The 25304-nt window shown below is 42.8% G+C and overlaps 1 protein-coding gene across 6 annotated transcripts in view; it reads right to left on the reverse strand.

The window, feature by feature from the left end:
- The window catches only part of ABCC4 (ATP binding cassette subfamily C member 4), a 266824-nt gene that overhangs the window by 195956 nt on the left and 45564 nt on the right, over nucleotides 1-25304 (reverse strand). For 4 of the 6 annotated variants that reach the window (XM_058548381.1, XM_058548378.1, XM_058548380.1 and 1 more), the window contains exons 2-4: nucleotides 22374-22484; nucleotides 21722-21842; nucleotides 7046-7270 (exon numbers count right to left, since the gene is read on the reverse strand). In XM_058548381.1, the coding sequence (XP_058404364.1) occupies nucleotides 7046-7270; nucleotides 21722-21842; nucleotides 22374-22484 (457 nt within the window). The remainder of the gene's footprint in view (nucleotides 1-7045; nucleotides 7271-21721; nucleotides 21843-22373; nucleotides 22485-25304) is intronic. The other 2 variants (XM_058548382.1, XM_058548383.1) reach the window with 1 other exon arrangement.

Here is a 25304-nt window from a genome sequence, read left to right on the forward strand (position 1 = left end):
CATTTCCTAAGCCATTAAGTCTGCACACTTTTGCATCACTTAACAATGATGCTGCCATTTTCTCTAATTATATGTATTCAAGCCTTCTGTGATTGAGTGCCAATAATAAAGATGATAGGAACGTTTGAACACTAGCTAAATGCCAGGCACTATGTTAAATACTTTACACAGATTGACTCATTTAATCCTCACCACAAACATGAGAGTTGGGTAGTATTATCTTCATCTTACAAATGAGGAAATTTAAGCCTAGAGCAGTTTGCCTAAGGCAAATAACTAGAAAAAGGAGAACTAGGATTCATACAAAAGCAATCCAACCACAGAGCCTTGTTATGTTTATGACCTCCCACCTTCCTAAATTTAATAACTGTCTTCTGAACCAAGTGCTTTGTGAGTTATCTTATCCAGCATTCATAACAATGGCCATGAAGCAGATATTCTTTATGCCCATTTTAAAAGATCAAGAAACTGAGGCCCTGTGAAGTGAGATCACTTCTCTAAGATTTTACAGTTTAGCAAATGACAAAAGCGGATTTGAACTCAGGTCTGACTGTTCTCAGAGTCCACGCTCACAATCTCTACCCCATCCGACCTGCCGCAGTGTCTTCCATGAAGTCCTCGTGCACCTGACTCAACACCTGAGCACTCCATGCATATTAGATTCCCAGCCCAGATTCTAAGACTCAAGGGGACTGATGAATGGCTACCATCCTTTATACCCGCAATTTCAAAAGGGTTATTCACCACTGGGAAGGGTTAAACTTGCAACCCATATGCTACCCCCATGTAATGAAAGATCTCAGTGATAAGCCAGAAAATAAAATTAACCTGAACGTGTATTTGAGGCCTATTATTACCACTTGGCATCTTTTAAAACTCCCCCATACCAATTAAAACAAAATGTCTGGCGACAGGGGCCAGGCATTAGCATTGTTGTAAAGACTCCCCCACATGAATCCAACGTGCAGCACAGCTTGGGAACCACTGAACTAACGCATTCCCTTCCAGTTTGCACCACAGCCCCACAGAGCAGATGAAGTATCAGATGGTAGAAGGCAAGTGACGTGCATAACCCTCCAGCAGCAGACATTTCCCTCTGAAGAAAGCTAAACCAAACAGCATCTCCTTCCTTACCTGGCTTTGTTAGCTCAAACTCCTAACTACAGAAAATTAAAGCCACACCCTATGACTCCTCTCAGCTCTTCCCTAGCAAACTAGAACACTGACAAATCGTCCCTCGATGAGATTAACTTCTCACAAAATGCACCAATTCAAGTTTATATCAGAAGTAAACAGAAAAATAGAGAGGAAAAAATGTGTTTAAAAGAAAGATTTTAAAGTGTTAACCAGTGCAAGAAGCATTACTAGTTCATTCTAATTTTGTCAGGAGGTTAGAAAATACCATTAGAAGAGAAAGGCCAACCCAAGTATCACAGGCCCCCAGGGAGACACTCTATTTACACCATACCACAGTTTCCCTGTGGCAATAGTCTCAAGGTGCTCGTCCCAGGACATCTTCAGAAAGGAAATGTAACCACAGACTAATAGGCAAAATATTGGATTGAACTATATGAAACTGCTGTTTTTGAAAGCCCAAAACAGTTGAATGTCTGCAATTTCATATTGTCCAGCCTAAACATAAAGGCATAGAGTCTACACTGAAATAAAATTAGCTTTAAAACAAAATAAAGTTCTGTCTGAGAACTATGAAATGACATCTTATGACTGAGACACTGACAAAACTTTCTATCAAATCCCTTTCCACACTCCGAGGAGTAAATTCAGAGGGAGATCAAGGGGGTGAGGGGGATGGAGTGGGAGGGGCTGCAGGGGGGTGAACCCCTCCCTTCTCACAATCGGTACTCTCTAGTGCAGAGATTTTTTTTGAACTCCTGCTCCATTGCTCAGGAGAAATCAGCAAGCTTAGCCTCTCTCTGCATCCTAGAAAGGCGCCTTCACTCCTTCTCAGAGTCTGTGATTAAGGAAGCCTGCTGTCCTGACCACTGATCCTAAAATATAACTGAGCTGGAGAAGTGTCTGGAAAGGAGAAGTAAAATAGTCAAGAGAAAAGGGGTCTTCAGAGAAAGGATTAAAGGAGAGGGGAGGAGTCCTTCACTCAGAGAGATGAAGAGTACCTAAATCTACGAAATCTAAATAGTGTGGCTACAAGGAGGGTACGTTTTTCCCCCCAAATCACAGAATTCTAAAAATAGAACTACTACTAGTTCTACTACTTAAATGCTTAAAAATGCACGTAAGTAAAAATACTTCTCTAAACAGGATATTGATCTACAGAAGTCATCCCTCTAAGATGTACTGCATAAATATCAATAGTCGATTCTCATTATTCACAGTAGTCATGTGCTATAAAGTCACTTTGAACATGAATTAGTGACTACTGAGTGCTCCTAGGGGAAATACAGAGTTGGGTTTCTGCCAGCCTTTGGTAACAATATTTTCATCAACTGATCAATATATACATAACCTTGCTCTATGTGTGTTCCTACTTAAAGACATCTTATTTAATATCTATTGTTGATTCATTAACATTGGACTCACGGCCAACAGCACTATAACTCACGCCTGAAAAAAGCTCACCTAACACACGCATTTCTCCATACAGCACATCACAGTCTTCCTGTGCTTAGAAACACTAGACAGCACTTCAGCACTCCGCTTGGGGGCCGTTTTAAACAGCAAAATCACCAAAAAAAAAAAAAAAAAAGCACAAAAATGTGGAAAACCAGGCACTAAACAGATTGTGGAAAGGACACTTGTTCATAATATGAGAGCTGAAACAAGAAGACAGAGTGTCATCTTGTTTGACTCCAGCTGGGTATGCGTCAGGTGACTCAAAATTTTAGGACTCTGTGCACACACACAAATGACCAACAACGAAAGAGCCGAGTATTGATTGAGGAGTTCCAAACAAATTTTAGCAAGTAGGCAAATTCGCAAATACAGAATCTGTGAACAATGAGGATCGATAGTATGTAAATTCTTGTAAGACAGATCTACAGTAAAGGATCAAGGGAAACTAGGATGTTCACATGGAGTCAACTCATCTTACAAGTTGAAACAAAGAAGGACAAATGTTCTCTCACAAACTATCCTTTGAGTTAACTCTAGAGAGAGCGGAGTCGACGATTTTAGCCAGAATAAGAAGTCTGGCCAAACTGACCCGATTCTGCACGGAAGTCCGCATCAGGTAACAAGCGGCAGAGAATAGGGTTAGTGATCTCAATGACTAACTCCTCTGGCTTTACCTGCCTTCAGAGCAAGTCAGCCCATCATCAGGATCCACTACGAGAACCGCCACAGTTCTTCAAAGTGGACACAAAGTCAGGAAACCCAGAGCCCATTAGGCTAAAGATCTTAAGGAAAAATCTCTATGCCACATGCATTTTATGATACAAAAAATCTCTGTGCCATACAACACGACCATTCTGATTACTGAGACTGATTACAAGTCATCCTGCCTGGCCCCGGTCTAGAGACCCGTAACATTCAGGCTCACTTCTACCCAGGCCTGAACCCGTGGTCAGAGCTGGCCAATGGGAGATGCATTCCCACTAGTGACTGGGGCTGGAGATGGTCAGCCATCTTCAATCCAGGTTCACCTTGCCTGAAGCTACCATCTTCCCCAGGCCGGCTCCACTTCCTGTGCTCTAAAGCTGGGGAAGTTAACCCTCGAGGTTTGAAGCTAGACATATCCTCCCTCTTCTGTGTCCCGGCCAAGAACAAGACAGAAAGTAAGCCACTGGTCCCATTGTAGAGGTGATAGCAACCCATGCCGGGAATATGACCAGTGACTAGCAGTGACCTTCTAAAACGAGAAAGTATAATGTTCAAAACGCTGTTGCTGTGAGGAACCTGGGTTCTTTCTTAATGCCAATCTGTTGACTACAAAAAGCGTAGCCTGTGCTGCACAATCCTTTTATTTGGTAAAAGGTTCTGAAAAATGCCCTAGAGATTTGAGGAACCTGAACAGACCACCACGAGCTGTTTCAATAGACTGCCAACTGCAGCCGTTGATCCAAAAAAATGTCATAGTTCATAAAAATTTCTCTTCATTGAGTCCTCAAGTTAAACAGAAAAATCAATGATCAAGTGGGAATGTAAAATTACATAGCTGCTGTGGAAGAGAGTATGGCAGTTCCTCATAAAATTAAACATAAAAATACCACAGGGTTCACCAATTCCACTTCTGGGCATGTACTCACAAGAACCGAAAGCACAGACTCGAACAGGTATTTGTACACCCAGGTTCACAGTAGCATTATTCACAATAGTCAAAAGACGGAAACAACCCAAATGCCCATTGACAGACGAAGAGACACACAAAACGTTGTATATATAGCCTACAAGGGAATATTATTCAGCCTTAAAAAGGAATTAAGTTCTGACACATGCTATAACACGGATGAACCCTGAAGACATTATGCTACATGACATAAGCCAGACACAAAATGGCAAATATTATAGGATTCCACTTATATGAGGTACCTGGAGTAGTCAAATTCATAGAGACAGAAAGTAGAATTGTGGTGGCTGTGGGCAGAAGGGACTGGGGAGTTACTGTTTAATGGGCACAGAGGTTCAGTTTGGGAAGATGAAAAATCCTGGCAATGAATAGTGGTGATGGCTGCACAACAACGTGAATGTACTTAATGCCACTGAACAGTACACTTAGAGTTAAAATGGTAAGTTTTATGTTATGCATATTTTACCACAATAAAAAAAAAAAAATCAATGATCAATAGCCAAAAGTACTATTACCAAAGCTGTGCAAAGGTAAACAAATGAGAAGTCATTTTTTTATATGACACATCCCACAACGTCATTCAATAACACAAACTACGACTCTGAGCTTAGCAGCCATTCTACTTATAACACCCGACCTGATTTTCTCCCAGGACCAGGGATTAGGAGGTGGGGCCTGAGCACAAACCACAAATGTTCACGGCGGGGCCTTTCCAAGCTGCGCTGCAGTGCCGGCTTTTGCCCTAAGGAATCAGCCCACTGTGAAGAACTGTCTTAACTCTCCACCTCAGCAAAATTCTAGATACAAGGCAGCACGTGAGGAAATCTGTCTTTCCCACGTTCCTGGAATTTCAGGTTATGTCTATGGTTTGACCCAAGCAATTCTCGACTTCATAAAGCGACAATCCTTTTAGGCTAACCAAGCTGGCAAATTAACACCTTTGGGAGTTGTTTACATTCAGGTAAGAAAATGTGCCAAGTCAGAGAGGATTCCCCAAGGGCAATGGTTCAAAGAGTTAGTGGGGAAGGGAAGAAAAACAGGTGGACAACAACTCACGTGAGCAGCAAAGAGCTTTGTATGATTGAACCATCGTCACCTCAGACCTGACTTCAGTGTTTAAGGTTTTCACAGTGGAGATGGAGTGAAATTTCCTATTTATTTACGGGAGCTAAGTATGATCTGGAAAGAGAGAAATCTAGCTAATTTGTAGAGAAATCTGAATACTCTTCTCCTAAAAGGTAGAATGGAGAGCAACAGAATAACAAAGATGATGATGATGACAATGAAGACCCCTCGATGAGAGCAAAGACCCCCTGACAAAAGTGTATAGGCACTGCTACATTTCTATGTCACAAAAGAGGAAATCGGGCTTACACGCTGTAGCCAACCATAGATAAGGCGCCAGACCTCCAGGACTCACAAAATCCCGAGATTAATAAGACTCTGCTCAAAGGAAGATGTCGGGGGGACATCTTGCATTTTGCTGAGAAAAGTATTCCCCAGAAACAGAAGCTCTAGATAAGCAACAACTAGATAAAAGAAGCAATACTTTAAATTTCAATTGCCTGGCTTTATCTTTCAACGATGATTTTATTTATTTCTTTAATAAAAATTGTATATTATTTAAGGTGTACAGCGTGATGTTTTGATATACATTGGGAAATGATTACTATAGTCAAGCTAATTAACATATCCACCACCTTTTGTGTGTGTTTTTGGTGAGAACACTCAAGAGCTACTCTCTCAGCAAATTTCAAGTAAACAATACAGTTAAACGAGATTTTTGTTGTTTTTTTTTAAGGCACACGGCCCAGGTAAAGAGATATCCAGGATGAAACTCATAACGAGCTCTTCAGCTAACGACACTGACGTATCTGTGGCAACTCCTTTGTGAAGACCCCTGAAATCCTTACTCTTTCTACGTTAGTTAAGACGAGGGTAAACTACGGGATAATTTTATGGCATTTCTCAATACAAAAAAACTGAACACATACAAATCAGGTCTTATCCTTAAAACTGCTATAAGGCACAATAAAGGGAAAGAAAATATTATATAAAAAAATAACTCGAATGAACAGCAACATAAAATAGATGAAACCATAAGTTCTCTCCAAATTACTAAAAACAATGTGAAATTTAAAGTCTTATCCCAAACATCCAACTATTTTCTTTAATATCATTAAAAACAACCTTCACTATGGAATACAGTGAGTGAGTCTGTATTGGGCACAAATGCCATTTATATTTTTCTTTCGTTAACAAAGTTATATTGAACATGATTAAACAGTTCATTTAAAAAATATAATCATTCCCTTTCTCAAATACAATTTTTTCTCCTAGATTTAATTTTATAGATCCGATTTCAGTGAAGGTCACTCATAAATACACCTTTAATATAAATGAAGGTTTTACTGAACAACCACCAAAAAATTTCCATAAATACAAATGAGATTTAGGCATGAAACCTTGAAAATCAATTTGATACTTATTTTTTAACTAGATTTTTACAAATTTAGTATTTTGCAACAGGCTGTAGCCAAATGTTATCAAAGGCAACCTGATGTGATCTCAGGAGAAAACTTTCATATATATATATATATATATATATATATAGGTAAAGTCTGCTTAAAAAGAAAAATAATTAGTCTGATACAAATAGCAAGCTTCTCTGGTAAAGTTTAAATGATTCTATTTACAAAATTTTTAAGTCACATAGAACTTTCCCAAAATGCTTCTGATGCTTTGGGTGAGATACACATTTTGATACCAAATGACACTTACCTTCCGATAAATCATATGGCACATGGCTACTCTTAACCTCATCCCAGCACACTGAACATGATAAAAATATAAGTGGTGCAGTAGGGCCAAGATGAGCGTGCAGGCAGTCAGCACCACCGCATAGGCGTACACTTCATGCAAAGCCACAGAACCAGTGGGATCATAGCCTTCAAAATAATCAATAATTTTCCCCAAAAATATGGGCTGGATTACTTTGACGACTTCCTAAAAGGAAAGGAAAAAGCCTAAATTAGAAATACAAGCCAGAGCCAGCCCTGATGGCCTAGTGGTTCAAGTTTGGCGCACTCACCACTTTGGCGGCCCGGGGTTCTGTTCCCGGTCGCAGAACCCCACCACCCATCTGTCCGTAGCCATGTTGTGGTGGTGGCTCACATAGAAGAACTAGAAGGACTTACAAACAGAATACACAACTATGTACTGGGACTTTGAGAAGAAGAAAAAAAAAAAAGACAAAGATTGACAACAGATGTTAGCTCAGGGCACAAATCTTGCCCAGCAGAAAAAAGAAATACAAGCCATACCAGTTTCTCAACACAAACTTTACCTTTTTTTTAAATTTAATTATTTTATTGAGGTCATACTCATTTACGACATTGTGTGATTTCAGGTGTACATTATTATACATCAGCTTCTGTATAGACTGCATCATGCCCCACCACCAGTAGTCTAGTTTTTATCCGTCACCATACATACATGTCCCTTTATCCCTTTTGCCTTCCCCCACTACCCCCAACCCCTCTGGTAACCACTAATCTGTTCTCCTTATCCATGTGTTTGTTTATTTTCCATATATGAGTGAAATCATACAGTGTTTGTCTTTCTCTGTCTGGTTTATTTCACTTAATACCCTCAAGGTCAATCCATATTGTTGCAAAAGGCACAATTTTGTCTTTTCTATGGCTGAGAAGTATTCCCTTGTGTATATTTATACCACATCTTCTTTATCCATTCATCAGTTGATGGCTACTTGGGTTGCTTCCACGTCTTGGCTATTGTGCATAATGCTGCAATGAACATAGGGATGCATAAATCTCTTTAAATTGTTGATTTCATGTTCTTTGGATAAATACCCAGTAATGGAATAGCTGGGTCATATGGTATTTCTAATTTTAATTTTTTGAGAAATCTCCATACTGTTTTCCATAGTGGCTATACCAGTTTGCATCCTCACCAACAGTGCGTGAGGGTTCCCTTTTCTCCACATCCTCTCCAACATTTGTTATTTCTTGTCTTGTTAATTATAGCCATTCGGACAGGTGTAAGGTGATATCTCACTGTAACTTTGATTTGCATTTCCCTAACGATTAGTGATGCTGAATATTTTTTCATGTGTCTGTTGGTCATCTGTATATCTTCTACGGAAAAATGTCTGTTCAAGGTCCTCTGCCCATTTTTTAATAGGGTTGTTTGGTTTTTTTGTTGTTGCTGAGTTGTATGAGTTCTTTATATATTTTGGAGATTAACCCCCTTGTTGGATATACGATTTGCAAATATTTTCTCCCAGCCGGTAGGTTGTCTTTTCATTTTGTTCATGGTTTCCTTTGCCTTGAAGAAGCTTTTTAGTCTGATGTAATCCCATTTGATTATTTTGTTTGTTTTTTTCCCTTGCCTGAGTAGACATGGTATTCGAAAAGATACTGCTAAGACCAATGTCAAAGAGAGTACGGCTTGTGTTTTCTTCTAGAAGTTTTATGGTTTCAGGTCTTACATTCAAGTCTTTAATCTATTTTGAGATAATTTTAACACAATAATAATTGTTATTAGCTTTACTTTTATTATTAGCATGTTAATAAGGCATTTTGACAAAGTGCTATATTCACCACTAATCTAAACAAAAAATACAACTACTTCCTTCTTTAAGACAAGCAGATAATAGGTTTAACCTTAAGCCAAAATTATAAGTGCAAAAACAATAAAGTTTTAAGTATATTGTGATTGGTACACTGTGGATGCTCAGTAAATATGACAATCAGGGCTTTAAAACACATCTGGCAAAACACGAAATAAGTCTTGGCCTAAGATGAATAAGGAAAAAGTGGCAAAAGAAGGGTAAGGAATTTGCTTACATATGGACAGCCCAGCTCGCAGCCTGCCCACTTCCTCTGGTACTCTCAATGTCCCAGCCCTAAGGAAAGTCAAGATGGATCATTTACAGGAGGCAAGCTCTTGCCATCTCCTTCTACTTTAATAGCCTTTATGAACTGAGATATTGGCACAAACACAGATCAGAAGAGAGAGCCCTCCAATCTTTCCCAACTCAAACTCCAGGTGTTGGAGAACGGAGTCCAGCATCTGTGGGAGTATTAAAAAGAAACCAGGCTTGGGAGGTTCCCAGGATCTTGGCCCCGGGGGGCGTTGCTTCAGTCTGTCTCTACCTCCTAGAAGCTGGGATATGCCCAGAAGTACTGCCTCCTTGGAGTCAAAAATTAAATAGCAGAAGCCAAGCTAAAAAATAATGTCATCAGTGGTTCTCCATCAGCCATACACTGCAGGTCACAATTTTGAAGAAATACTAACAATCATCTATTCCCTGAGGCAAAACTTAAAATCCTAAACCAATGAATTGGGAGGCACTGGAGCTTACCTCCTGAATAAAACTTAAGGAAAGCAATTTTCTTTCCCAAGACTAAAGGCCAAGAAACAGTAAAATTTGCCCCTCCTTGCCAAATGGCCACTCCACCCCACAACCTACTTCCTCCCTGTAGTAATACCTTATAAGGTACCCTCCTCTTCCATCAAAGAAAACCAAACACTCAACACAAATCCAAGTCACCGAAAGTAAACACATAGGTCCTCGACATCATTTCCTCCACAGACTTCTCAAAAGACAAAATGCCAAAAGTTAGGAAATCTTTCAAGGACTGGACTTTGAAATAAGCATTTCCTTTTAAGCAATCCCTCCATGTTAATAAAGAACTGGTAAACAACTGACAAATTTGCTTTTGATAGCTTTCTTCTGTCTGTCTGTCTGAAGTGAGGAACCCATGCACAAAAGGGAGGGAGAATCCAAAACACCAAACACGAAACAAAACTAACATGTATTTTCTTCTCAGCCAACGAGCGTTCACAGGCTTCACGAACTGCCTCGCCTTCCACGAGGTCATGGAAGTTTTCATCTACTATATAGAGGTAAGGGAACACTGTTTAATTGAAGACTTATGAGTAAGATGATCACATCAGCGTAAGATGATCAGATCAAGAACACAAAGGCCCACTGTTCCATTTCCAGCCTACTCCAATCATTCATGCCAAGAGGCATTAAGAGTCTACGGAGGGAGGGGCTGGCCCCGTGGCTTAGTGGTTAAGTGCGCAAGCTCCACTGCTGGCGGCCCAGGTTCGGATCCCAGGCGCGCACCAACGAGCCGCTTCTCCGGCCATGCTGAGGCCACGTCCCACATACAGCAACTAAAAGGATGTGCAGCTATGACATACAACTATTTAGTGGGGCTTTGGGGATAAAAAATAAATAAATAAAATCTTTAAAAAAAAACAGAGTCTATGGAAGAGTCCCTAATACACTAGGTCGTAAAACAGACTGTTGAGAGCTTACCGCGATGGAAATCTGGAGGCTTACACAGAGAAGCAAGAACATCAGACTGGACATATGCGCAGTCCCAGCCCAGGTGTGGCCAAGGGCAGCCGAGGCAGCAGCATACAAACCTGGGGCTATCCACTAGAAGCCCAGCGGTAACACCTGCCCTCCCAAACTTTCCTAAAACTTATGATTGTCTCTGCAAATCACTGCTGCCTGTTACTCAGCTCTCCATTTGAGCCTAACATGGGTGTAATTATAAGAGAAAGTAAGAGCAATGTCATCCATCAAAAAGAATACTGATAGATGCAACAAATCCAGCAAAAAAGAGTACAAAATGAAGGCAGGTCACTACTGCCTAAGTGTCTGGATTTTTCTGCTAAGAGTATTTAATAATCCAGTCAAGCGAACAGGCTCATTAATGAGCAATGTAAGTTCATGGCCCACACTTTCCCACTCATCTAGCCATTCCTGATCCTAACCCTCAATCAGCAAGAAATAAAACAACTGCAAAAATACTCATTACTGAACTTGAAAACTAACCAAATTAAAACTTTCTGGATAGCAGGAACAAGGTCAAAAATTGCTCACATAAACCCTTCATTTGTGACACCAATCAATGAGCTGCTGAAGATTCTTTCCACAAACGAACTGAGAATATAGTCTTTATTCCTTCACAAGAATTCTTCTCAACTGGGAAACTACAGGGATTTTTAAAAGAGCCCAATATAATACCACAACGCCCCATGACTCAAGGTTCTACCCAAGTCTCAGTCTTGGAGGCAGGTGTTTCTTCAGGGAGTATTTGGTACTCAGTCTCCTTAAAAGCACCTGACATTTGGGCCCCACCCCTTGCTTCTTAGGGGAACTTGCTACATAACTAGATGCTAAAAGTTCCCCAGTGGGCACAATTCCTCCACCATGTCTCCCCACATATTTGAAATGTGTCTTGCCCAATTCCACCATCACTGATTCATGAGAAAAAAAGGAAGATAACCATATAACCATACATAGACCTTAAGTCCTCTCTTAATCAGCTGTCTTTGCCCTGATGGCATGTTAGTATCATCTAGGAGGTATTAAGAGCACTCTGATGGCCAAGACCCAGCCTCCAGAGACTGGAGGTTCAATCAATCAGGGACAGAGCCTGAAGTTCCCTCTCCCTGGAAGACTCTATGGTGCAGAAACTAACCTCATGCAAACATCTGCTATTTCACTCTCTGGTACCATCACGGCATCTGAGCCTGGAGAGGCCACAGATCTGCTTTGAAGGACTTACGAGTACCTCAAAGGGTTTTTTTCTTTTCTTTTTTTTTTTTTTTTGTGAGGAATATCAGCCCTGACCTAACATCCACACCAATCCTCCTCTTTTTGCTGAGGAAGACTGACCCTAAGCTAACATCTATTGCCAACCCTCCTCCTTTTTTTTTTTTCCTCCTTTTTCTCCCCAAAGCCCCAGAAGATAGTTGTATGTCATAGTTGCACATTCTTCTAGTTGCTGTATGTGGGACGCGGCTTCAGCATGACCGGACAAGCGGTGCATCGGTGCGTGCCCGGAATCCGAACCCAGGCCGCCAGTAGCAGGAGCGCACGCACTTAACCGCTAATCCACAGGGCCGGCCCCCACAAAGGGTTTTAATCAGAGTTACAGGCCACATTATCATGCTTCCAAGAAAAGCCCTTATGAACTCAAAGTCCTGAGGTTTCAATGATGAAACTAAGACCCTCCGTTCTGCAGAGTAGGAAAAATTAAATGTTCAGAAAAGACCATATTTACAAAATGAAAAGATGAATCATAATTTGTTTTTAAAGTTATCTCTAAAAGGAGAGATGGAATAGAGTGAAAGGTACAGAATAACAGCTTTCTTTAAAAAAGCCTCTTGTGTTGATTTGACTTTGAAACCATAAAAACACAAAATAATTAAATTTTTTAAAAGGAATTCCTAAAATTTTAGAGTAAAATGAAGCAAATGTGGCTAAATAAATACCCATCCAGTTGTTATCATAACCATACAAACAAGAACTATTAAAAGTGGTTTTAAACAAAATAACTTGAAAATACGTTCCCTTTGTGAAATACCCACCCTAAGGATAATATGAACTGCAAAAAAAATCTTAAAACTGTTTTCAGAAGTCACATTATGGGTGATATGATAGTGTTGACATTATAAGATAAAAAGAATGAATAATTATGTTGATATCATTGAGAACTGGGATTAGGCACATGAGAAAAGAGAATAGATGGGGCAGGAAGATACAGATGTAAGAGTAATGAGATTAAGTAATAACACTAGTGTCTCGGACCAGCCCCGTGGCTTAGCGGTTAAGTGCGCGCACTCTGCTGCTGGCGGCCCGGGTTCGGATCCCAGGCGCGCACCGACGCACCGCTTCTCTGGCCTCGCTTCTCTGGCCATGCTGAGGCCGTGTCCCACATACAGCAACTGGAAGGATGTGCAGCTATGACATACAACTATCTACTGGGGCTGTGGGGGAAAATAAATAAATAAATAAATAAAATCATTAATAATAATAATAATAATAACACTAGTGTCCCGAATCTGATTGGGATTGGCAATACCCATATAAACTCACGATATGTTTATTTTTTTTAAAAAATGTATTTCAGCTTTGTCCAATCAAAAGCCAGAAAACTATAATCAACCCAGCAGCGACGGCCACCTCCAGTGCCCAGACTATAGTCTCTAAATACCATTTCCCATGAAAAGGAACAAGGGCTGCTTGGAAATGGTTAGTTCCAGGGCTGAGGCCGAAAGTGTACAGGAAGAGCCAGAAACATCTTGTCACACCAGAAAACAAGGAAACTAGCAAAGACTACTAGAGTATGTGCAAAAGACTGAGGACCCAACCTGAACAGACTCCCACTGGCCAAAGACGGCCAAAGTTGGGCACAAAGATAACTGTAATGGACTGAAGCACTTCAGAAATGTTTAAATCCATGAGCTCATACTGATACTCATAAAAACAAACAAACAGCAAAAACTCATTAGCCCCAGACAAGAATGCTGAAGAACCAACTCACTATTTTGAAAACTAGTTTTAAAAAAAAAAGTTAAAAAATTAAGAATTCTCCCTGCCCCTCCTATATATACTGTACCTCAGAGTAACCAAAGATTTGACAATAGCAAAGTTCCTCCTTATGGAAATATTTCAGCTAATAAATGAAGAAGGGGAGACTTAGAATATCAGCATTTTGTAACCCCCTAATGAATTAATGGATCTGAAGCAATGATCATGAATAGCTCCTAACATCACACACACGAAAAAGACAACCAGCCGTTATGCCCCTCATAAGGGAGGTACACAGCCCTACCTGTGAAGTAATCCTGTCAAACAGGAGGGGGGGGTGGGATCAAACCTGCATCAGATCAAGCTTCTAGATCTAACTACCAACTTACCGTGCCAGAGAAACATGTTTAAATGACACAATGGGGGAAGCAATTGGCCAAATCTAGATTGTAGGGATCTCTACAGGACAAACAACCTGATTTCTTCAATTAAAAAAAAAAAAATACCATACACAGCTGGTGGGAATGCAAACTGGTGCAGCCACTATGGAAAACAGTATGGAGATTCCTCAAAGAATTAAAAATAGAAATACCCTATGATCCAGCTATCCCATTACTGGAAATCTATCCAACGAACCTGAAATCAACAATCCAAAGAGGCTTATGCACCCCTATGTTCACTGCAGCATTATTCACTATAGCCAAGAAGTGGAAGCAACCTAAGTGTCCCTCGACTGATGATTGGATCAAGAAGATGTGGTATATATATACACTGGAATACTACTCAGCCATAAAAAAAAAAGACAAAATTGTCCCATTTGCAACAACATGGATGGGCCTGGAGGGTATTATGTTAAGTGAAGTAAGCCAGAAAGAGAAAGACAAACACTATATGATCTCACTCATATGTGGAATACAAACCAACACATGGACAGAGAAAACTGCATTGTGGTTACCAGGGGCAATGGGGGCAGGGGGTGGGCACAAGGGGTGAAGGGAGACATGTATATGGTGATGGACAAACAAAAATGTACAACCCAAAATTTCACAATGTTATAAACTATTAAAACATCGTTAAAAAGTAAATAAATAAACAAAATAATAATAATAATAGAGAAGAGAAAGGGAAATAGAAAAAGAACCCATACAACCTATATCAAATGCACCTTATACCGATTCAAACTGCAAGGAAAAAAAGAAAGACATAGAAATGTGAGCACTGGCTACATACTGATCATATCAAAGGATTAGTGTCAATGTTAATGCATAATAATGGTATTATGATTATTTGGGGAAAAGATTACATATCTTTTAAAGATACATGCTAAAATATTTATAGATAAAATGGGGAATGTCTAGGAATGGCTTCAAAATAATCTCGGGAAGGGGGAGTGAGTAGGGGTTCACGTGAATCAAGACTAGTCAGGAGTTGATAATTACTGAAGCTGGTTTAGGGTTACACAGGGGCTCATTATTCAGTAGGGGAGGAAAAGTAATTTTCCCTCTACCCTTCTGAGTTCTTGGCTGAGACCCCCTGTAATAAAAGATAGATTAACAAGAGAAAAGCAAACAGCAGTTTATTAACATGTATACCTCCTGTATATAAGGGAGAGACCCAGAAAAACTGAGTAACTCCCTGAGATGGCCCAGGCCACCACCTTAAATACCATCTTCAGCTAAAGACAAAAGAGAGAAAGGTGTGTGTGTTGCTGGGGGGCAGGGTGTCGGTTCTGAGGGGTTAACAGGAAAAGCACAGTAAACAAGTGTAAGGTTTGCTGTGCAGATTTCAGTCTTCTTAAAGCCTTTGCCATTGATAAGATGCTCTTGTGATTTAGAGCCATCCTTCTCCTCCTGGTACAGAGAGGAGGATGCGCTTATACATGGAGATTTCCTTTTTAAATGTAAATGCCACTACAGAGGGGAACTTCTACTCTGTTTTCAGAGCTTCTCCAGGGTCAGCTGTTTCTCAAAAATAATCAACTCAAAAAATAATCTTTAAGCCAAAGAGGCATATTCTGGGGTGGCATATTCTGCTGCCCTTCAATCCTATCCTATTTTTATATTTTCGAAATGTTCTTAAAAACCTAACAAAGAAAACACTGCATGAAGCAGTTGACAAAGGAGCACAGAGCTGTCGTCAGAAAAAAACACCTACTCTTGGTTCTCTGACCCTTCAGTGGGTCAGGAGAGAAAGCGTCAGCACAGAATGCAAAGAGTACTGGCCTAGGAATCAACATTTTGCTTCAGAAACCAGGTAGACCACTTGCAAGTCACAAGACGCTAAGCCAATCACACGCCCTCCTGTGCCTCCACACAGTCAAGGCACAAACTCCACTGTGGAACTCAAGAGGATCTGGGTTGTTTACTTCCTGCCCATCACCTGGGTTCCAAAGTGAAGATTTAGGCAAATATCTGGCTTCCTACAACCTCCACCTAAACCAAAGACAATCAGCCCAAGTGGCCATGGACAAAGGCCAAGTCACTGGACAAGGCCAGCAGCTGCCTGGGGCCATTGCTAAGGGTCACTGAAATAGGACCTTGATGCCTAGCGCTCCTCCCCTCTCCGGGAAGGGGGCTAAGTGAACCTACACTGGCTCCTGAGACCCCATTAACATGCCAGCAGGCAGAGACCTCATCTCTCCAAGAAAAGGCCCCAGATGACACAGGGAGGCAGCCTCTGTGTCGTTTGCGTCATGCAGAGGCTTCAAGCTCCTCCTCTTTACCCTGGGGGCTCTGGGCACATGGAGACTTGCTCTGTCCCAAAGGCAGCTCCCGTGGAGGTGCACACAGGGGCACTGGGACCTAGTTGGCTGTTCTGTTCCTTTTTTTTTTTTTTTTTTTTTTGTGAGGAAGATCAGCCCTGAGCTAACATCCGTGCTAATCCTCCTCTTTTTGCTGAGGAAGACCGGCTCTGAGCTAACATCTATTGCCAATCCTCCTCCTTTTTTTTTCCCCCCAAAGCCCCAGTACATAGTTGTATGTCATAGTTGCACATCCTTCTAGTTGCTGTATGTGGGACGTGGCCTCAGCATGGCCAGAGAAGTGGTGCGTTCGTGCGCGCCACGATCCGAACCCGGGCCACCAGTAGCGGAGCGCGCACACTTACCCGCTAAGCCACGGGGCCGGCCCTGTCTGTCCCGTTCTAATCAGAGTTGGCCTGCAAGAGCACCACGTTCAACAGCAGCCTGGTATTTGCTTCTCCGAGCGTTACAATCATTCCTCAATCCTCATAGGACAGAGGTTTTCACTACTTCAAAATCCCAACCTTAAAAGCCTGGCCCGGCCTGGCATCACCCTGCCTCTTCCCGCTGGCGCTGCCAGTAGTGCCCAGGGAGGGCGCTTCCCACACTCTGTTTGGAAATCATGGATAATCTGCCAAGCATTCTGTACACCAGAGAAATTAAAAGGGGGCTGGAGGTCACAAAGGAAACATTTGCTTTTTAGAAAACTCTACGTTGAGTTGAGATCTTGCACTATCTAAAATACAAAGGCCAACTAGCAGCACAGATACAAGATCACAAAATGGGAAGCCACTTCAAAAAATCAATTATTGAACTAACGTTCATTCTATCTAAGTCAGCAACTAGCTTTAATCATTGAAAACCCAAAACAGTACCTGAAAATGATTTTTGAAATGTAACAGATCCTAACTAGCTTCACCATAAGAAATCATTTCTCTCTAACTTCTCCAAAACAGCAGAGCGTCAACAGGCAAAACTAGAAAAATAAGAGTGTCTGTGTTGGATTTTAGGCTTCTTTTGGCTGCCAGAAAAAAACGCAAGGTTTACTTCTAGTTCAACTCTAACAAACTTCAGTTCCCTGAACTTCACTGCATCAGAACTAAGAGTTCTGCCAATTATTATCTTAAAGACACAAAGTCAGAAAGAGTGTCATATGCTAGTGACCACACTCATCTAGGCCACTGTCTAACTTTATACTGTAAACCAGCAAGATATTGCCCTGAACACAGCACACGTACCCTCGTGGGAGAAAGCCCAGCTCCACTTCACATCTGATTTATCTGCTACCAGCACTGTCTGGTTCCACCCAGCTGTCACCCTAATACCTCAGGCCTGGTGCACACCCTGCCTATGCAAAGTGTGTTCAGACACCAGAACCGGAGAACTGCCCCCTACACTAGTGACTGACCTGGGGTTCTCATCTGTGCCAAGCAAATGCACACCCACTCCAGGATTCAGAGATAACACCTCTCAGCAGGGAACCAGGCATACTCACCAAGTAACAACATAGAGAACTCCACCTCTGCCCAGATCATCTGAGTCCCCTCCAAGACCACTACCTTCCACTGGTCCGTCTCAAGGAGCCAATCTGAAATGGTGTCTTAAGAGTGCGGATGTTTAAGAACTTCAGTCACCAGGATAGCCACAACCTCATCTACTCGGAGATGGTAAGGAGTGGAAGGTGGCTTTCTAAAGGACTCCTGGTCCCTCTGAACCCACCATGATGCTGCCCTGTGCCAATTCCCTAGCCACCTCCAGCACCCAGGGGACGTGTCACCTGGACTCCACCCTAATTCACAATCCCCAATCTGACTTCCTGCTCCAGGGAGTTCTTCACATCCTACTTCTTATCCCTAGGCCAACTTCAAGATGCACGTATCTGAGACCCTGAAGACAAAGTTCTTGAGATGAGCCTTCGGTGACACTGGACAAGCTACCACAGAGATGGTCAGGCTTGTAAGTCAGAGCACGTGACATTGAATCTCGGCTCTGTCCTTTATGTTTAGTGTGACCCCGGGCACATTATGTAACTACTTGGCACTGTGTGTCCTCTTTTCTAAAAACGGGGATAATAATACTTTCCTTGGCCAAAGGAATAAAAGTAATATTACATGTAAAGTGCTCATAGCAGTTCCTGACACATATTTTTCACGTACTTACTATTGTTTTTACTACACTACAGCCAGTACTGCTGCTGCCGCTGCCACCACCGCCGCTGCCGCCACCGCTGCCGCCACCACTGAGTATGAGCCCCTACTGCTGCTGCTGAGTATTACTACTACAGAGGAGTACTACTACTACCATAACTACCACTACCACTGAGTATGAGCCCCTGCTGCTGCTACTACTAACACTAAAACTACTGAGTATGAGTCTCCATGTTGGTCAGGTACTCTAGTCTCCACTTTTCTGCCATGACTTCCCGATAACCAACCTCCTAAAAGAAAGGCCAGCGCTCCACTAGTTGCACCTTCATTCAGCCCCCAATCCTGGCCATCCTGGATCCCCCATCAATAAGTATTACCGGGGCTGCACAACTGTGAAATCAACACTCCCAGCACCACAGTGGGGCCTATCCCCTCTCAGAAAGAACCCCAGCTCCTGCGGCCTCTACCTCTGTGTCTACTTATCCCAAATCTTGCCCTGCAAAGATGGACAGCTCATTTTGAGATGGGATCTAGTCACCATCTGGGGTTTAGAGATGCCACCCCAAGAAGCCAGCAGCCCATGACAGTGAAGAAAACCAGCAGCTCAGTTCAAACCCAGCCACATGGGCCACCTGTTGAGATCCACCAATCTTCAGCTTCTTTAGCACCTGGTAGCAAAGTAAAACTGGAGAGCCGGGGGCAGCAGAGGGAGGCCACTCATCCCTGCCCACCCCCAACCAGACACCTGGCGTGGACCACAGGCACACACGGAGGCTCCGGGGCTTCCTGAGAAGCAGAATGCATCAGAGCTCTGCTCCCTGAGGCGAGCCACCACATTTGGTCAAGGAATACTGCACACACAGGCCACAGTGACACCAGCTTGCCACTCTGCTTATTTCAAACTGAGACTTGTGACCGTGTAGAAACACCATCATTGGGATACCTGTGCACAGGTCAAAGTCAGGCTGGCACCCCCCACCCTGGAGTCAGTCCCACTGGTTTACATCTCTACCCTGCCCTTCACAAGGCCACAGCGGTATCCACGTGGCAATTAGTGCCCTCTCAAAGGTGGCACTCTGCCCCATATACCTGTCCCCACCCTCTGGCACACTGGCCAACGTACCTTTGTCATCAATGAGCACTTCAATCTCCCAGGACCTTCAGTCACCTATTAGCTGACAGATTCACGTTTTTCTCCAGTTGTGTAGGGTAGAGTTCACCTACCTAGCTACCCGCTGCCCACAGTGCCCTTCAATACACGAGCCTTTTAAATAGGAGCTACACCTCCCACATACAAATCAAAGAGCCCACCCATCTCACCCCCAACAAAATGCATTTATGACAACTCACCACACTTCTGCATCTAAAACAACCCTTTTCATAGCAACTGCAACTTACATCTTTATTACTCTCATACACTTGCAGGGCCACCAGCGTCCCTAAGGTAGTACATAAGGTACCACAGAGGGCACAAGCCACCCAGGCAGGTTTTCAGCATACCTCCAGCAGGCCGCAGCCTAGAATAGGTAGGCGAACTAGCACTGTACCTCCAGGTAGAAAGCTGTCTTACTGGAGGATCTTGACTGAGGCCCTTCAGGGTAATAGAGTTCATTGACCTCATGGCTCTCTGCCTTTCGTTTTCCATTGCACATCCGCCTCCACACTCCCTGCAATGCCAGGCTACCAAGACTCCACCTTCCAACCACCAATCCACCCCAACAACCAGGGACAAGAAACCAGAATGGGTGATGCACGGGTTCACCGGGATTCATGGTGAGGCCGGAGCTCCTCCACAGAGGGGACGTTGGCATGCAGTACCCAGCCCACTAGAAAGAGGGTGCGTGCTCTTGGGAGCTCTGGTCAACTCCAGCCCAGACTCAAGGGCCCCAGTTTCTAAGCGGAGGCGACAATACCCAATACAAATACTTGGGAAAGCATTTATCAAGATATGGCATGGTCAAGTGTCTTGACATGAGTACAGCCATGTTTGGCCGCTCCATTGACCTACAGCCATCAGCACAAAAAGAAATACAAAGCTGCTTTCTGTGTGGTGGGAACCGGCCTTTTCCCGGGAACTGGCCTTTCTCCCATGGAGAGAGTTGCAAGTTGTAACATTTCAAGGCTCTTGGAGCGTCGTAGCCCGGAATGGACTGGCCATCTGTGCCGGGCTGAGACGATAACCAAAGAGAACAATGCACGTACACAACTACTGGGCTGGGACGTTAGCCAGGGGGCTCAGTGCACGTACACCACTGATAACCATTTTGTGCATGGAAACACTAAATGCTTGCTCTGCAAACTCTGTAATTGCTTACTCTGAAAATTACTGATGGTATAAAAACTGCTGGAAACTGAGCCCTAGTGAGAGTTCCACCTGTGGAAGGGACACCTTGCCCAGGACGTGTGATCCTTGCCCAGCCACGTCGATTGACAGGGCTCTCCTGGCAGTGGGGTGGATGTTGTAACTGATTTGATGTGAAGTAATTGATTTGATATGAAGTAATTGATTTGATGTGTTCTCTTTTCGGTCAACCTGGTGTTTCTCTTTCCAGTTGATTTGTGTCATTTCTCTTCAGCCGATGTGGGTGTTTTCCCTTTCCAGTCGGGCTGATGTTCTTTCCCTCTTAATATTTGACCTATTTGGATCTGTTTGCAGACTGTCGCCTTTACTATCCTCTATATAATAAAATATACCTTCAGTCCATTTGTTTGGAGTGGAAAGTGTCTTTTACGTCTCCGATCGAATCCCCGAACCTCTCATAACATCAAGTTAAGTTTTTGTTGAGCACCTGTAAAATGTCTTATTTTTCTGGGTTCTGGCCCAAATTTACTTCCTCCAAACCACAGGGCACATATTCCTCAAGGTTATAGGATCTCCTTTTGGTGAAAGATCACTCTTAGCATTTATCACATTTACTGAACACCAACAATGTCCTAACATGGTATAAAATGTCTTTTCTTTTCAGTGCTATCCTTCCACGACATTATAGTTTAACTGGTTAAAAGAAAAATAATAATCTCCCTGAGGTCCAGTCACTTAAGTTTTCGCCCCTTCCAAAGATAAATATGACCACTGCGCTACATCATGTATCCTAGATGTGTTTTATCCTCAGACCTTAAACTACGAGCCTCTCTCCCAATAGTCCCACCCATCTCAGTACCATTCTGAGTACAATGAAAAGCTATGCACTGTATGTAAAAGCTTTTACCTCAATTAACGTAAAAACTCCCAAAACTAAATAGGATTTCCAGTAACATTTTATGATTGCCCTTGTTAAAGAAGGCTTCCGTGCATCTTTCTCGGCTCTCAAAACTTCTTTATCCCAGTACCTGCAATGAGAAACAAAGCAGTGAAGGGCAGCATGCCCGGCCACAGGGAGAGGTGGCAGAATGAAAGACAAGCGTTTATTACAGGGCAGTTTGTGGCTGTCCCATAAATGCTAGCTGTTTGCAGGGCTCCTGAAAAATGTGTGGTGCAGACTCTGAAGCACCAGAACAGGCCTTGAGGGAAAAAGTCCCAGTCTCGGGAAACAGGAAGTTACTGCCAAGCTCTGCTGGATGTGGAGTGCCGTGAGCAGCCCAAGAAGGCAGACACGAGTACAGACAACCTCCTCTAGGGATACCGCCTCCAAAGACAGATCTCGGCATCCAGGGCCTTCGCTGCTGGCTCCCTCCACTTCCACAAATGCACAGGACACACAGTGTCCCTCAGCCACCAAAGCAGGCCAAGCCCGGACAGCCTGAGGGGAAGTAGGCTCCAGAAGGGCCCAAAGGAAGAAGGCAAACCCCATTCTAAACCATTAGCCACACCCTTAGAAGTTCTGCTACTTCTCACCCTTCTCATTACTGCCTGGTGCTTACCCTTGCAACTCTTCTCCAAGGTGTTTTGAGCGATCTTCCGGAAGCACTGAATACATATCATCTTCTTCTAATCTCCGTTTGTGACCAATTTTAAACAAGGGGTTTAGCCACCTGTTAAAAATTAAGAGAAAAGGAGACTGACATAGATCCAGAATTACACACCTGTGTCTAATTAGAATCCTACACGCATGAGTTTCATTTAAAAGGTCTACATTTTAAATAGAGAGATACAAGGGAAATACAAGATATGTGCTTACAGAGAGACAGACACACAAACACATACTCCCCAGCTCGATCCACTGAGAAGCCCTGGAAGCAATGACACACCAGCAGCAAAGAGCACTCCAGCACCCAGATCTTCGTCTTTTTAGTATCCTTCTTCTTTGAAAGGAACCAGAGCTCCTTGAAGAAATGGCTGATTCTGAGGTTGGGACACAGAAAGTACAAGACGGGCCTGGAACATCTTGTGCCATAAAATAAGGAAGCGCTCGAGGAGCCATGAGGATGTGTCCAGAGGACAGAGAAGCCAGCTTAAAGGGCTCCTACCAGACAAATCTGGGATACTTTGGGCATCAAAATAAATAAATAGCAATGAATCACAATCCATTAAATAACAAAAGAATCCATGAATCTCTACTGCTACATAAATGGGGGAGAAGGGGAAGCTCTTGCATTCTAGAACGTAAACCAATATGGAAGGAACAACGGACTTAGAAAATTATCAAAGGAAGTTAAAACAAGTGGGCAAAAGTTTGATGAGGAACAGGACATTTACATAATCTCAAATTATCTCTACTAATTATTTATTAATTATGAAAGGATAAAAAAACAACCACAGAGGACCAAAAAAAACCCTATTCAAATAAACTGTCACTGTCCATCATGCAACATTTAAATGACAATTATTAATATGCAGAGATAGCCCAAAGGGTAACACCATTTTACTGATTTTGCCAGGGTAAGGAAATTTCCAAGGCCAGACAATAACCCGTGAAAGCAGGGATCATGTCTCTCTTACTCACTGCTTTATCCCCAGCACAATACCGGGTACAGAGGAGGTACGCAAGAATTATTTCTTCTACAAATGAGCGTCTACGAATCATTAAGGAAGCAGTAAGAGAAACTGAGCTTCAGATCTTCAGAACCCTGGTAGCCTGGCACTTCTGAAGAATCCTGGGCCAGAAGCTAAAACAGTGAATTCTAGTCCCAGCAGTGATACTGAGGACCCCCGAGTTCCCAGGGCCTCGACCATTCCCCCCTCCACTTCTTCAAGTTCAGCACCTCCATGACCCTTCACCAGTCACTTAATATCTCTAGGTCTCAAAGTCCTTCCAAAACAAAGAGATAAATCTGTGAGCTTTACCACTGGACAGGTTTGAAAACGTGTTGGGCCATTTATTCTACAGTTATTCCCTGAAGAAAACACTCAGGCAATCAGCACTGGGACTTACCCAGATGATGACACCCTGCCCTGAAAGGACCTCTTTAAAATTCTGCTTGCACAGGAAAAGATGCTCAACATCACTAATCATTAGGGAAACGCAAATCAAAACCACAATAAGGCACCACCTCACACATATTAGTACGGATACTACTAAAAAAAAAAAAAAACAGAAAATAAGTGTTGGCAAGGATGTGGAGAAACGGGAAATCTCGCTCCCTGCTGGTGGGAATGTAAATGGTACAGTCACAAAAGGACAAATATGGTATGATTCTGCTCACAGGAGGTACTTAGAGTAGTCAAATTCAGAGAGACAGAAAGTAGAACTGTGGTTGGCAGGAGCTGGCATGAAAGAGGGGTGAGGAGTTAGTGTTTAATGAAACACTAATGCAAGATGGAAAGAGTTATGGAGACGGGCTGCACAACAACGTGAGTGTACTTAACACTCTCGAACTGCACACTTAAAAATGGTTAAGATGGTAAATTTTACGTTATGTGCATTTTACCAAAATTTTTAAAAATTTATGAGTTAAAAAAATATTTTGCTTGATGTGCCTCAGGTGGAAATCATCCTGCATTAGAGCCTAGACTTTGCCACTTTCTGGTTGTAACGACACTGAACTAGCCATAAACAGTAATCTCTTAGAATTGGCCTCTGGCAAATGGGAGAATACGTGAGGATAACACCTCCCAAGGCTGCTGAGAGGATCAGCTGCTGTTGATTTGAACCCTACAAAGTCCACCAGACAAATACCAGCCATGACGATGACACAGCTCTTAAGTCATCAATTTGCGCCCCATTAGAAAGCCTCTAATAACTTTGATAAAGTTACTCAATTAAGCAAATTTCTCTCATCCTGACTTTTGATTTAAGGACTCTCCTAATCCCCTTCACTGCCCAGATCCCAAAAAGCCAGGCTGAGCCTTTTGGGTAGCAGCAAGGGCTGAAGGTTTTCATTTCCATCTGATGGCAAGCCTACTTGGACAGGAGCCTAAATTATCTATCATCACCTAAGTAAAGAATTAGACATGGAGACCCGAGTCAACTGACACCTTAATTCCAACTGATCCCTTAGGGAGTTTACTCACCAATTCTAGACCACCGCCTTCACCTTCCCTCAACCCAGTTCTGCCCCAACAGTCCTTCTCTCCATGGTGTTACTCTCTCCTCCCATAACACTGGATACAGCAGCAGCACTTCCCTCCTGTCTCACTGTAGCTCGTTCAGGGCAGTGACTATTCACACACTACTTGGAAACTCCTTGACCAAACACAGTGCCTGGTACGTCATGGTGCCTGGGCCCGGATATCACTGGAATCCATTTAGTGTGGGATCAAAAGCCTCACACCACAGGTGAGCTATCTCAAAACGGGTCACCACCCCAGGTTTCCTGAGCAAACCATAGCCAGATCAAATCAAACGTGGATGGCAACTCTCAAGCTCGAATCTTTCCTCATTCCTCTGCGACTTTCCTCTGTTCCTAAAACTT

The sequence above is a fragment of the Diceros bicornis genome, chromosome 9 (genome assembly GCF_020826845.1).
Source record: "Diceros bicornis minor isolate mBicDic1 chromosome 9, mDicBic1.mat.cur, whole genome shotgun sequence".
Classification (NCBI taxonomy): Eukaryota; Metazoa; Chordata; class Mammalia; order Perissodactyla; family Rhinocerotidae; genus Diceros; species Diceros bicornis.